General features: G+C 42.5%; 1 protein-coding gene across 1 annotated transcript in view; it reads left to right on the top strand.

The window, feature by feature from the left end:
* Positions 1–12,250, top strand: part of GALNT13 (polypeptide N-acetylgalactosaminyltransferase 13) — a 233,881-nt gene extending 221,631 nt beyond the window's left edge. The window contains exons 11-12 of the mRNA XM_069985091.1: positions 5,543–5,740; positions 9,758–12,250. Of these exons, the coding sequence (XP_069841192.1) occupies positions 5,543–5,728 (186 nt within the window). The 3' untranslated portion in view covers positions 5,729–5,740; positions 9,758–12,250. The remainder of the gene's footprint in view (positions 1–5,542; positions 5,741–9,757) is intronic.
* The last annotated feature ends 676 nt before the right edge of the window (positions 12,251–12,926 follow it).

The following is a 12,926-nucleotide window of genomic DNA, read 5'->3' on the forward strand; positions in this document are numbered from 1 at the left end:
GACAGGTCTTTCTGCAGCCGGAATTCATTGAATTCCGGTCACAGAAAACTGACATATCAGTTTTTGCGGCCCCTAATGGGCTCCCGGCCGGAGCGTATACGATGTGTGTACGCTCCGGCTGGGATCCCATTCATCAATAGGCATTGTTCCACCCCGCAAAACTACGGCCGTAGTTCTGCGGTGAGAACTACGGCCGCAGTTGTACGTTGTGTGAACATAGCTTTACAGTGATTAGTTCTAGGTCTTGGGTATAGAGAGTTAGGGTCCTATTAGAAGCTATTTTTAAGGATTATTGACTAACGATAAACGATCGCAAACGAGATTGTTTACTGTTAACCTGAAATCATTCACCATATTACACGGAACAATAATCGTTAGTTACGATCGTTACTATGATCGTTTATTCCTTCTGATCCCAGCAAAACAATGGGCAGTGGGCACTGAACGATTAGTGAACATACGCGGAACTTGAGTGAACGAATGTGGAATTACAGCGAACGATTAACAATGATTTTAGGTTCAGATCTAAATCAACAATCAACGGCACACGAACGATTTTTCCATCGTCGTCTGCAATTACACAGTAAGGTTATCATTTAAATTCGAACGATATAACGTTTTTTCTCACAATAATCATCCCGTGAGATCCTTTTCTAAAGAGTTCTAGAAAAATCTAACAAGGCACTAATGTTGTCCATTAAAGTCAAGCGAACTTCGAGCATGTTCAAGTTCATCCGAACTCAAGCGTGTGTAGCATCGGATTAGCGGTGGTTTCTGGAGTTGGAAAAATCTCTAAAGACCCTATTACACCAAACAATTATGGGCCGTATTTAACTGACTATTGGCCATTGCGGTCGATAATCACTAGTGTTGATGTCGGCTAATCCTTCTCCCTCAACATGTTGGAAAAAACAACAATAACAGCGGCCTGCTCTGCGTTTTTCTGTGCAACAGGAACGGCGGCAGCAGACCTCCGCTATCTCCTCTGGGCTCCTTGGATGACTCAGAGATCGTCCGGGGAACCCCTCCAGCAGCTTCCCACCCCACCACCACCCCGCTCCCTGTTGCCGCGTGTAATAGCACCGGCAGCTAGGGGGGATGAGAAGCAAGCCAGCGCTCACTTGCTCCTCTGTGTAATGGGGCCTTGAGGCTGCCTCAAAAACATGGAAACATACCAGGGTCATGGTCATGTTGGCCCACTTGTTAACTTGGTGCTCCCAGTGCCTCTTCCCTCAATGGTGGATCCCAAAAGATATAGTTTAAATGTGCACAAATTTCCATTGTCTAACCTTCCCCTCTTGTATATACAGATACGTATACGTTTGGGAGTGGAGTTCAGTCTGAGAGTTTCTTTAGAGCATTGGTCCCGATATCCAGTTTACTTTAGGAGATAATTTTATTCTACTTTTGTCTATAATGGAATCAAAATGAGTGTAATGATCAATGAGGCTTCTTGCTGACTACCCTTACTGCTCTTATACTATCAGAGTGTTCTCCTCCGAGCTTAATGCGGCAAGATCATAAAACGATGTAAAACTACATCACCACCACTTATCTGCAGCCTTACGAGACACTTATCTGGAATAATCTATGGGCTACCATTGAGCCTGACACATTAGAACATTTGGTCCTTGCTTATGAACATGAGGTCACATGCTCACGGCTGGATTTTACTTTTTTTTTTCCTCTTTTTAATGTTAAAAGGGTAGAAAAATGTATATATATATATAATGCAGCCACTTTATGGCATCAGGGTTATGGGACCTCAAAGCTGTTTTTGGCTGAATATTCATATAAAAATTGCTCTTCGAAAGGATTATTTTAATTTCGATTTAGGCAACTTATTTTAGAATGAAAGATACTCCAGACTGTGTAATGCATTGTTTACCCTGTGGTGGCGCTGCAGGAAAATTCATCACTTTTTGGAGACCAAGAATCGTTGGGGGTCCCAGCCATGCTCTCTTGTTGGGGGTCCCATGCGCTTATTTGTACCTTTGTTGGATGTTATTTACAGATACATATTTTATGCACTTTTTTTATTATATAACTTATAGTTTTTGATAGGTTCCTAAAGTTTTATGCTTATAATACTCCACAGACAGTTTCTAAAACTCCCTCTCGATGTCTCCAGGAGCTGAAATAAAATGTAGATAACATCAAGAGGTTGTTGGGTTCCTTTCTGCCTCTTTTTGTACAGAGCTTCGGGGGATGTAATTGGGATTATCGCTCTACAATGCAGGAAATGCAGTCGTGAACACATTTTATTTTCTTGCTATCAGTCATCGTTTTATCATTAACACTTCTTTTTCTTAAATGCATGGCATAAGTAGAACCCTGCTCAAATGATATAGTGTTCATCATAGGGGTATACCAGCTCCAATGTCCACGTCGGTCACTCTGAACCGAGTAGTATGAACTTTAACCTTAGGGCTCATGCACATGGCTTACAGATTTCTGTTTTATGCAACAGCCCTACAGTCCCAATTATACAGTAGCTTGTGGCCTACAGGCATCTTTCTCCTATATAGTTTCCCATACAGAACCAGTAGTCACTGACAAATTAACTGGTGTCAAAAATTTAAAGTTATACAGATTTAAAAATTACTTCTATGCTGTATGTCTTGCAGTGGTGAAGTGAAGTGGTGTATTCTCTCCAGTCTGACCCACTGCTCTCTGCTGCCACCTCTGTTCATGTCAGGAACTGCCCAGAGCAGGAGAGGTTTTCTATGGGGATTTGCTACTTCTCTGGACAGTTCCTAATATGGACAGAGGTGGCAGCAGAAAGCATTGTGTCAGACTGGAGAGAATACATCATTTCCTGCAGGACATACAGCAGCTGATAAGTATGGGAAGAAAAGTTTTTTTTTTCTAAATAGAAATCAGTATAACTTTCCAGCACCAGTTGATAAGAATTTTTTTCTTCCGAAGTGTCCCATTACCATATATCGGTTAATAAAGTTATTTTACAACTTCCTCTTTAGCATACATCCCGTAACATACTTAATGTTTCTATGTACACTCTAGTTGGGAATTCAGCCAACTCTATTTCCCTCCTTCTGCACCTTCTTGACTATAACCCCGCCTCACACACACACACACACACACACACACTGATCCCACAGGAGCACCCCACTTAGTGGGAGGAATGTAAAGTTGGCTGAATTGTTGACTTGAGTGAGGGAGTTGAGTTACTGAAGACAACAGAGTAGTGTGAATTAGAAGCAGAAGGAAAGGATGAAAGACAGTAAAATCTTTATTTCATCTATACAGTGCATGTATACAATTTAAGGCTACGTTCACACTACGTAAGTTTCCGGCCGTAGCGCGTTCTGTGAATAAGCGGCCGGAAACTTACGTAGTTTGCGTACAATGGAAAGTATACGATCTACGGGCGCACAGTTCGCACTAAGTACGAACTTACGCCCGGATCGTATGCGGCGCTATAAAAAATGAACCAGACCATTATTTCCCGACGGAAATGCCGTAACTTACGCCCGTAGCGTAACATGCGGTCCCGTACGTAGTGGTGATTTCTTCATTTTGAAAGCTTTTTGTTCCGATCCAAAAGGTTCTGTGGGGTGACCGGGGCTAGGCGAAGATTTCCAAGTAAAAAACCGCTGTTAGATCGCTACGAAGAGCGCTCGGGAAGCGTAAGTACGCTACGGGCGTAAGTTCGCGGTCCGTACGTATCCGGCCGCAACTTGCGTAAAGTCCCGGCCGGAGTTTCATACGTATATGTCCGGACGTGAAAAATATGCGACCGGACATATACGTAGTGTGAACCTAGCCTAAGGCTATGTTGGCACACTGTATATTTTCGTAAACCCTTGGCAGTTGTACAACGGCCGTGATTTATATGGAAATTTACGTCCATTGCTGCCTAGGAATCCCGGACGGAGCGTATACACATAGTATACGCTCCTGCCGGGATCCCTAGCAGCACCGCAAACAACTGACATGTCAGCTATTAAATGAATAGCAGCCGCAGAAATCCATGTCAGTGCACACTGTGGAGCGAGAGGCTCCGGACGTTTGCTCCATAGCGTGCAGTGGAGTGTTCTGATGCGGGCGCGCATGGATATGCCTGCATCAGAACTCTGCAGCCTGAAAGATAATCCGGCAGTACCGGCCGGGATGATCTTTTCAGAGACCGGCCGTTACGTGACCCGGCCAGGTCACGGAAGGGCCGGTCTCTCACGCTGTGGGAATACAGCCTAAAGTATTGTTTTGGACTGCAGCTTCATCTTAAAGGGAAGCTTTCAGCAGGTTAGAAATATCTAACACACACTGAGCACTGAGGATGAAGTTAAGTCTCTTACCTTCATCCTCGGCACCATTTCTATGATATTAGCATCTGGATTAAACTCCTAATAAGTTATTTTTTGGTGCACTTTTGGTGTACTGTGTACTGATCTGCCCCCATCCAACCTGCCCCTCCTAATGAATATTAGCAGAGCGCACCGGCCAGGGGCAATTGATACACTGGGGGCGGGACATCACCCCAGTGCACCAAAACAACTCATTAGCATATGGAATAAACTAATATCAAGGAAATGGCGCGAAGATGGCGGTAAGAAACTTACATTCATCCTTAGTGCCCTGTGCACCATAGGGAGATATCAGCAGGTTAAGGGTGCGTTCACACCTACCGCATCTGCAGCTTATTTTTCCGCGGAAATCCGCAGGTCTGGTAGTGCAGATTTCAACCTGCGAGAAATCCGCGTATGTGTGCGTTTTGCGGTTTTTCCGCAGCAAGTTTATCGCAACTGAAATGTCCGTTTAAAATGTCTCTCATTCTAAATGGACATTTCAGTTGCGATATACTTGCTGCAGAAAAACCGCAAAACGCACACATACGCGGATTTCTCGCAGGTTGAAATCTGCACTACCAGACCTGCGGATTTCCGCGGAAAAATAAGCTGCGGATGCGGTAGGTGTGAACGCACCCTTAAGGAGAACTCCGGGCTGGGGTGATTTTTAGCAGAGTTCCAGGGAGGAAGAGGATTAAAGAAGTAACATGCTCTCACCTCCCCCGCTCCAACGCTGATGCTGGTATCCCCTAACTTTGGCCCGGTCCCGGGCGCCTCCATGTCTCATGTCCCCAGGAGTGGGGACCTGGGACGAGACGTGCTATGCCGGCTGAGCGGGCCTGAATTTCCATTGGTGGCATGGGAAGAAACACAATGTGGGGGAGATATATAAAACATGGTGTAAAGTGAAACTGGCTCAGTTGCCCCTAGCAACCAATCAGATTCCACTTTACATTCCTCACAGACTTTTTAGAAAATGAAAGGTGGAATCTGATTGGTTGCTAGGGGCAACTGAGCCAGTTTCACTTTACACCATGTTTGATAAATCTCCCCCATAGTGCATTGTTTGTGTTTGTGATTGTTCCTCTAATCCTATGTGTGTGCACCCGCGTCTAGCTCATACCCCTCCATCTGCATGCATTACATAGACTTGTGTTTGTTAACCTTATTTTACTATTTCTTTTTCATGCTATGAGTTTTTTTGCTTTGACTTGTCTCTTTCTGTTGCACAGACCCATTCATTTCTCCATATCATAACCCAATCATGTTTGACTTTAAGCCAAATAGAGGACGGCACATTTGGCCCCACTGTGGAATACTGTAACGGCAACAGCCGGCAAGCCTGGATACTGAGGAATTATACCAGACTGGAGGTTTTTAGAAATGTTTTTTACAGTCCCACTGATTACTTTCTATGAAAGCCAGAAGAGGTTGGTATCATGTATCGCTCATAATATAATTCATTCTGTTAGACAGCCCAGAAGTCATAGTCGGAATCTGGTAATAACTCGTAACTTGGAATTGTAAATTCTGGAATATTTACATGTTAAAGCAAATTGTATTTTCCACAAATAGATTGATGTGTTAAATGTTAAAGGGGTACTCCAGCATATTTTTTTTTAAATAACTGGTATCAGAAAAATATACAGATTTGTGATTTACTTCTCAAATCTCAAGTCTTCCAGTACTTATCCTCTGCTGTATGTCCTGCAGGAAGTGGTGTATTCCTTCCAGTCTGACACAGTGCTCTCTGCTGCCACCTCTGTCCATGACAGGAACTGACAGCAAATCCCCATAGAAAACCTTTCCTGCTTTTGGATATTTCCTGACATGGACAGAGGTGGCAGCAGAGAGCAGTGTGTCATACTGGAGAGAATACACCACTTCCTGCAGGACAAACAGCAGCTGAAAAGTATGGGAAGACTGGAGATTTTTAAATAGAAGTAACTTAAAAATCTATATAACTTTCTGAAAACATTTTTGCCAGAGTACCTTTTTTTTTTAAAGCTATTTTTTTTTTTTTATTGTGATTTTTGTTTTTCCTTTTTTTAAAATTTTTTAGCAAACGACAGTTCAGATTGAATATTGCCCCACCTGGTCTCAATGACAATGATCTTGATAAACTCCAAGCAGTTATCCTGGTCTTGGGAACATAATAAATTGTGTAATAGACTGTAATCTTAAGCCATACAATGTAGCTTATGTAAATACTGACTGGCATACGGAGCTGTATTTGCCCCTAGGCATCTATGGGCCTATGCCTAGGGTGGCGGTGGTGAAGGGGCGGCACTGACGTATGTAAATAATAATAAATACCTTTGATGTGACTGCTGCCGCCATGCTGTGCTCTGGAGGAAAAAAAATATTTTACCTCCTTTGCTGAATCTACATGAATAGATAAAAAACACCAGGATTGTTGACATTAATAAAAAAAAATTAATAAAAAGATCAAAACATTCCATCTACACAAATAGGAAGAGGAGACCAGGACCCTGCCTACAAGGGCTTACAGGGTGGGGGAGGGGGGGAGGCAGCAGGTGAGGGGGCAGCGGGTCACAGTCCAGTGGTAGCAGAGATCTATGTAGATTGGGCTTGAAACTGCTCTGAAGGTGATGGCGGGTGGGAGACGGATGTGTTAAGGCAGTGAGTATGGGGGAAGCTTGGAAGAATCTGGGAGATGGTTGTTTGAGGAGCGTTTTACATTATATTTGTATATATGGCACTGATTCAGTTTTGTTATTACCTGTCACTTTTTACTGAAAAAAACATGTCAAAGCTGAAACTTTTTAAACCTGAAATGGAGTGTTGCAGTATTCTTCCTTTATTTACTGAACATTGTATGTACCTCTGAGCCAGACCTTGCACAGTCAGATAGATAGATAGGAGATGGATAATAGATAGATAGATAGATAGATAGGTAACAGATAGATAGAGATAGATAGATAGATAGATAGATAGATAGATAATAGATAGGAGATAGATAGATAGATAGATAGATAGGAGATAGATAGATAGATAGATAGATAGATAGGAGATAGATAGATAGGAGATAGATAGATAGATAGATAGATAGATAGATAGATAGATAGATAGATTGATATGTGTGTAGATAGATAGGAGATAGATAGATAGATAGATAGCAGATAGATAGATAGATAGATAGATAGATAGATAGCAGATAGATAGATAGATAGATATGTAGATACTGTAGATAGATAGGAGATAGATAGATAGATAGATAGATAGATTGATATGTGTGTAGATAGATAGGAGATAGATAGATAGATAGATAGGAGATAGATAGATAGATAGATAGATAGATAGATAGATAGCAGATAGATAGATATGTAGATACTGTAGATAGATAGGAGATAGATAGATAGATAGATAGATAGGAGATAGATAGATAGATAGATAGATAGATAGATAGATAGATAGATAGATAGACAAATATGAGTTAGGCACAGATGTAACAACAACCAAATAAATGCTAAATAACTAGAATAACTAGAATTGTGGAGATCCTCACTGATCAGAAGAATGAGTGTTAGCACACGTCCATCCAGTGGCCCATAGGCTTACAATGTAATTGCCTGCATGGAGATTGTGGCAACTTGGGGAGTGAAGTCAACATTTTTGACGTGTCCCTGTGTGCCCATTACAGAGGGAATGTTACACCATAAAAGACAAGGTATATGCACATGTTTCTGTCCATAACAAGACAATAAAACCGCACACATTAAACCTAAACACAAAACACGGTGTGAATACAACCTTAGTACTAAAATAGCCAGGCTACGTCAAAAGCATAGCACACCATTGTATACTATTGCATGTTGATAGAGGGCTGAAAGTTTGGTGTTTGCCAGCTTCTACAATTATAGGTATGAGAATACATTTAAAGGGAAAAATATACCCTGCTGATATGTCCCTATAGCCCACAGGGTGCTTATGATGAGGGTAAATTTCTTAGGTTTTTGGGATTTTGGTAGTTTATTTTATATGCTAAAAAAGCAGTTTAGTGCACTGGGGGCGGGACTATCACCCTCTGTGCACTGATCTGCCCCTTTTAATGAATATTGGGGCGGTGCTCTGCATTGACGTCACTCTGGCACTTATCACCTCAGAGCATCGGATGAATACTCATAAGAAGGGTTGGGCCGGCCAAGACCGGGGTAGAGTCCCGACCACATGAACCACACCACCTAAATAGCATATGAATGAAACTACAAAGTTCCCAAAAATGACTCCAAGGATCAAGATTAGAAACTTAGGTTCCTATTAGATGAAGCGATTTTTAATTTTCTATGATTAATGACAAACGACCAGAAATCATACATCTTTAGGCTATGTTCACACAATGTACTATTTTTGAAAAGAATGGCCATTGTGTTCCATAAAACCAATGGCCATTCTTTTCATACTGCTATGCAATGAATTCAAGTCAATGGAACAACGTTGTTTGGCACTCGGAACAACGTTGTTTGGCACTCAAAACAACGGCCGTTGCACAATACATTGTATGGCCAGGTTCACACAGCATGAGACAGAACGGCCAGTGTCAGGGAAGATCATCTCGGCCGGTACTGCAGTACTGGCTGGATGAACTTCACTTTTGTTGAATTGGGATGCGGGCACATCCATGTGCACCCGCATCCCAATTCACAATGGCACTCAATGAAAAGTATGTCCGGAGCCGCACTTTCCACTGTGTTAACTGTCAGTTCTGAGCGGCCGCTATTCAATGAATAGAGGCAGCCCAAACTGACATGTCAGTTTTTCGTGCAGCCGCTTGCAATCCCAGCCAGAGTGCGTACTATGTGTATACACTCCGTCCGGGGTTCCATTCATTCACTGGAACGGATCTTTTGAATTAATCACGTCTATTGATGCAATTTGCAACAATGGCCGTGATTAATTAAAAAAATACATAGTGTGAACCTAGCCCGTGAATGCGTTGTTGCATTGTAGTATAAAAGGAACGGCCGTTGTTTTAATGGAAAACAACGGCTGTTCTTTGCAAAAATGATTTTAGGTTCGTCTCAAAAAATGCGATTAATGACATACAAACCAGTTTTCATTAATCGTTTGACCGTTGCCTGCATACTCACGGAAATATTATTGCCTAAATTTGAACGATATAACGTTTTTTCCACAGGATAATCTTTCTGTGTAATAGAGCCTATACCTTCATCCTCAGCACCCTGTGCGCTATAGGGACATATCAGCAGGTTATATACTTCTAACCTGCTGATAGATTCCCTTTAAGATAGATAAGTGAACTACATTTTGGATAGTTGGACAAAGACCTAGAAAAGATCTGTGATCAATACCATTATAAAATGTATAATAGTCTAGTGCTTTCGATAAAACTCTAACTGTTCTTGAGGCCGCTCTCTGTGATATCATGCAATATTTAACGGGCATCTGTTGCTTTCTTTCGGCAGCATTTTGTACTGAGGCATATAAACAGCAACCAGTGCTTGGACGAGCCCACAGATGACGATAAGATGGTCCCCACGATGAAAGAGTGCAACGGAAGCCGATCCCAGCAGTGGCTGTTACGTAACATGACCTTGAGTGCTTAAAGCTGGGCGCTGGTTGACGAGTCGGCCCCGATGCCACGTCTGAAGACCTTAATTAGCAGCTATAAGAACACTTGAATGGAGATGACACTTTCTTCACTCTCACTGACATAAAATAATTGAAAAACCTCTTTGAATCCACCTGGGAGGACAGAAATAGGACTTTTTCTAATTATTGTTCTGTTAACGATACCTGACTCTACTTGCCCGGCCGCAAATTGTGTCTGTTTACCGGAAGAATAAGGAGGGCACTCTGGAGGCTGTATATACCGAGGCACCATCCCCACCGGATCCACTATATTTGTCAAAGATATTAAATGAGAGAAGATTCGATATATTGTAATGTCAAAGAATATTTTATTACAAAAACATAGGATGTGGACTACACCCAACTGTGTGCAGAAGTGATAATAGATTACAGTGACCTCTTCACAAGTCCAATGTCTTTTGTGTTTAAGGGCTTTTTGGGATGTGTTAGGACATGATAGGGCTCATGTATAAAGAGTGTCCTGTGTGCGTCACATTTCCCCTAAATCCGAAGTCCTTAGGACAATTCAAAAATTTACTGGCTCTTGAAACCCTATAGAAGCCCTATAGCCTATTTTATTGGCCTAAATGACTAATGTGATAGCGTGGGTTGGTGTGGCCAGTGGCCATGGTTCTGTGCTGGTGATAATGCCAGAAGGTCAATGCAGAATATAATGGCTTAAAGGAGGTTTTCTACTGCTCAGGATCATGGTAAAACAAAATAACAACCTATGCTTACTTGTTTAATCTTCTCACTGCCCGACGCTACCTCTCTCGTGTCCTTCCTGCTTGATTTACTCACCTTATTGTCATCACTAGCTTTTTCAGTCTACCGCCATATACCAATGAGGCCAATGATTGGCTGCAACAGCAACCTGGGCATATAGGCACATTATTGCTGCACCAAGGTCAACTAACTTTGTGGGGAGAGATAAAGTGAGGATTATTTTGGGGACGAGATTTTTTTTATAATTCAGAAAGTCTTATTAAATAGAAGAAAAAAAGTTATTGTTACCCACCTCTCCCTTTCCTTCTGAGGCCACCTATCTCATGGAGTTCGATTCCCACTGTACAGTGCTTCTGGGACCAGCTCAAGGAATTTCCCAATCAGCGACTGAGGCGGGATACCTCTGGAGCTCCTGATTGGCTGAGCAGGCAATTCCATGGGATGTGCCTCACAGTGTGATTGGAGCAAGAAAGGCAGTGGTGGAAGAGCAAGGAGAATAAGTAGTAGGACCCTGAACATGAGTTAAAAAAACACAGATTTATTTTGTTTCATCTAAATCCTGAGCATGTGGCATTTTTTTCAATATGTCACACACTTCTTTAATGGCAATTGAATGCTCCTCCTACCTTGCCAGGCAGACCCAGGCCTAGGAGCAAAAGTAATCATGACTATGTTTAAGGAAGCCTGTTACCCCGGCTGCCGGGGTGAAGCCTGCCTGACCCCCCCGGTGGAGCCCCTTATACTTACCCCTTCGTCAAAGTCCCGGACCCCGTCCCTGAGAAATCCCCATCAGAAGCCGTGTGCGCGCTCGCCAGAGATGAGTCTGACGCCAATAGAGAGCGACTGCTCCGGTCATTTTCTATGGGCATCGGACTCACCTCTGGTTTCTCGGTGGCGGGACAGGCTCCACAGGGGGGCGGGCGGGCTTCAGGCAGCCAGGGTGACAGGTCCCCTTTAAGGGTGGCAGGGCAGCAGAGAAACTCATGTCCGTGGGAAAGAAGCCTTCTAGATTCCGGTTCTGTATTATGTAGAGTCATTTGTGCTAGCCATGGCAATACATGTAGGGCATGGTTTTTACCCTTTGGGCTTATCAATGGCATGAAATAGTGTCTGACTGCCCTGGCCTCCAAAAAATGGCTCTTTGAAAGTTAAACCTCAAATTACATTCTGTGTGAACCCATGCCCCAAAAATCCCACCCTGGTCAATATGATTTAGAGGAAACAGTGACAACCCTTTGTGGGTACTGATAAACCACTTTGCCTTGGCCAGTTTATTAGATATAGTACAAAGAGCTGTAGGAAGGTGAAGGAAAACCTAGTAGCTTCCACTTTACAGAAAGGTCTTATTTTAGAAAACAAAACCTTTCATGGCAGTCAAAAGTTTAAGGTAAAAACATTGCAACACCTTATCCATATGGCAAGCTTTGTGCCATCATTTTGACACTTTCCACCATTTTCTATCACATTTAGATTGATACATGACTCTCCTTCGCCCAACAGTGTTGAGAAGATTTATATATAGAGGCAGTAACGTGAAATCTAGAGTTTAGTTTGGACCCTGGAACGCGTCAGTCCATTCGATGTAATGTTCTGCTTGCTTTTTCTGGACCAACAAGAATGTTTTGAATTAAAAAAGGATAATGAGTTCTGTGTTTTCTAAATATTCTTGTCTCTTATGTGTCATTTATTATGGAAATGCGTCAAAACTGTCTTTGATACTCATAGCAACCAATCAGAGCTCAGTTTTCATTTTCTAAACTGCTCTGGAAAGGCAGCATTGTGTGTTAGCCTAGGTTCTCACTCTGCAGACAATACCAAGTCCCACATGTGGGGACCAATGGTTGCACAATTTCGCCCATAATGTCACAGGCACCCATTGATCACCAATAAAACTATGCAATAATGTTTAGTGGCTGAAGAAGTTGGATGCTGCCCTAGGGTTGCCAGAAAAAATTGATACAGCTTTTGGACTTCCTATCGCGGCATCCAACTTCTCCAGACACCTGGAGTCAAATGCCGAGTGTTTGGGTTTAGAGAACATTGCCGAACCATTTGGCAAGCCTGCTCAACACTACCATGCAACTAAATTTGTGTAAGATTATAAGTAAATTAAAAGAAAATTTAAAGTTACAAACAACTTTGACTCCCTAAGGCTGCATTCATCTTTTCCAGCCATCGGGAGTCAAATGCCTTTGTATGGCTGCCTTGTGTAGAGGAACAGGGACGCTTATCTTTGACCAGTGTCCCCGATCCTGTACTGGTTTACCCAAATCAAAT

The sequence above is a fragment of the Dendropsophus ebraccatus genome, chromosome 9, assembly GCF_027789765.1.
Source record: "Dendropsophus ebraccatus isolate aDenEbr1 chromosome 9, aDenEbr1.pat, whole genome shotgun sequence".
Lineage (NCBI taxonomy): Eukaryota > Metazoa > Chordata > Amphibia > Anura > Hylidae > Dendropsophus > Dendropsophus ebraccatus.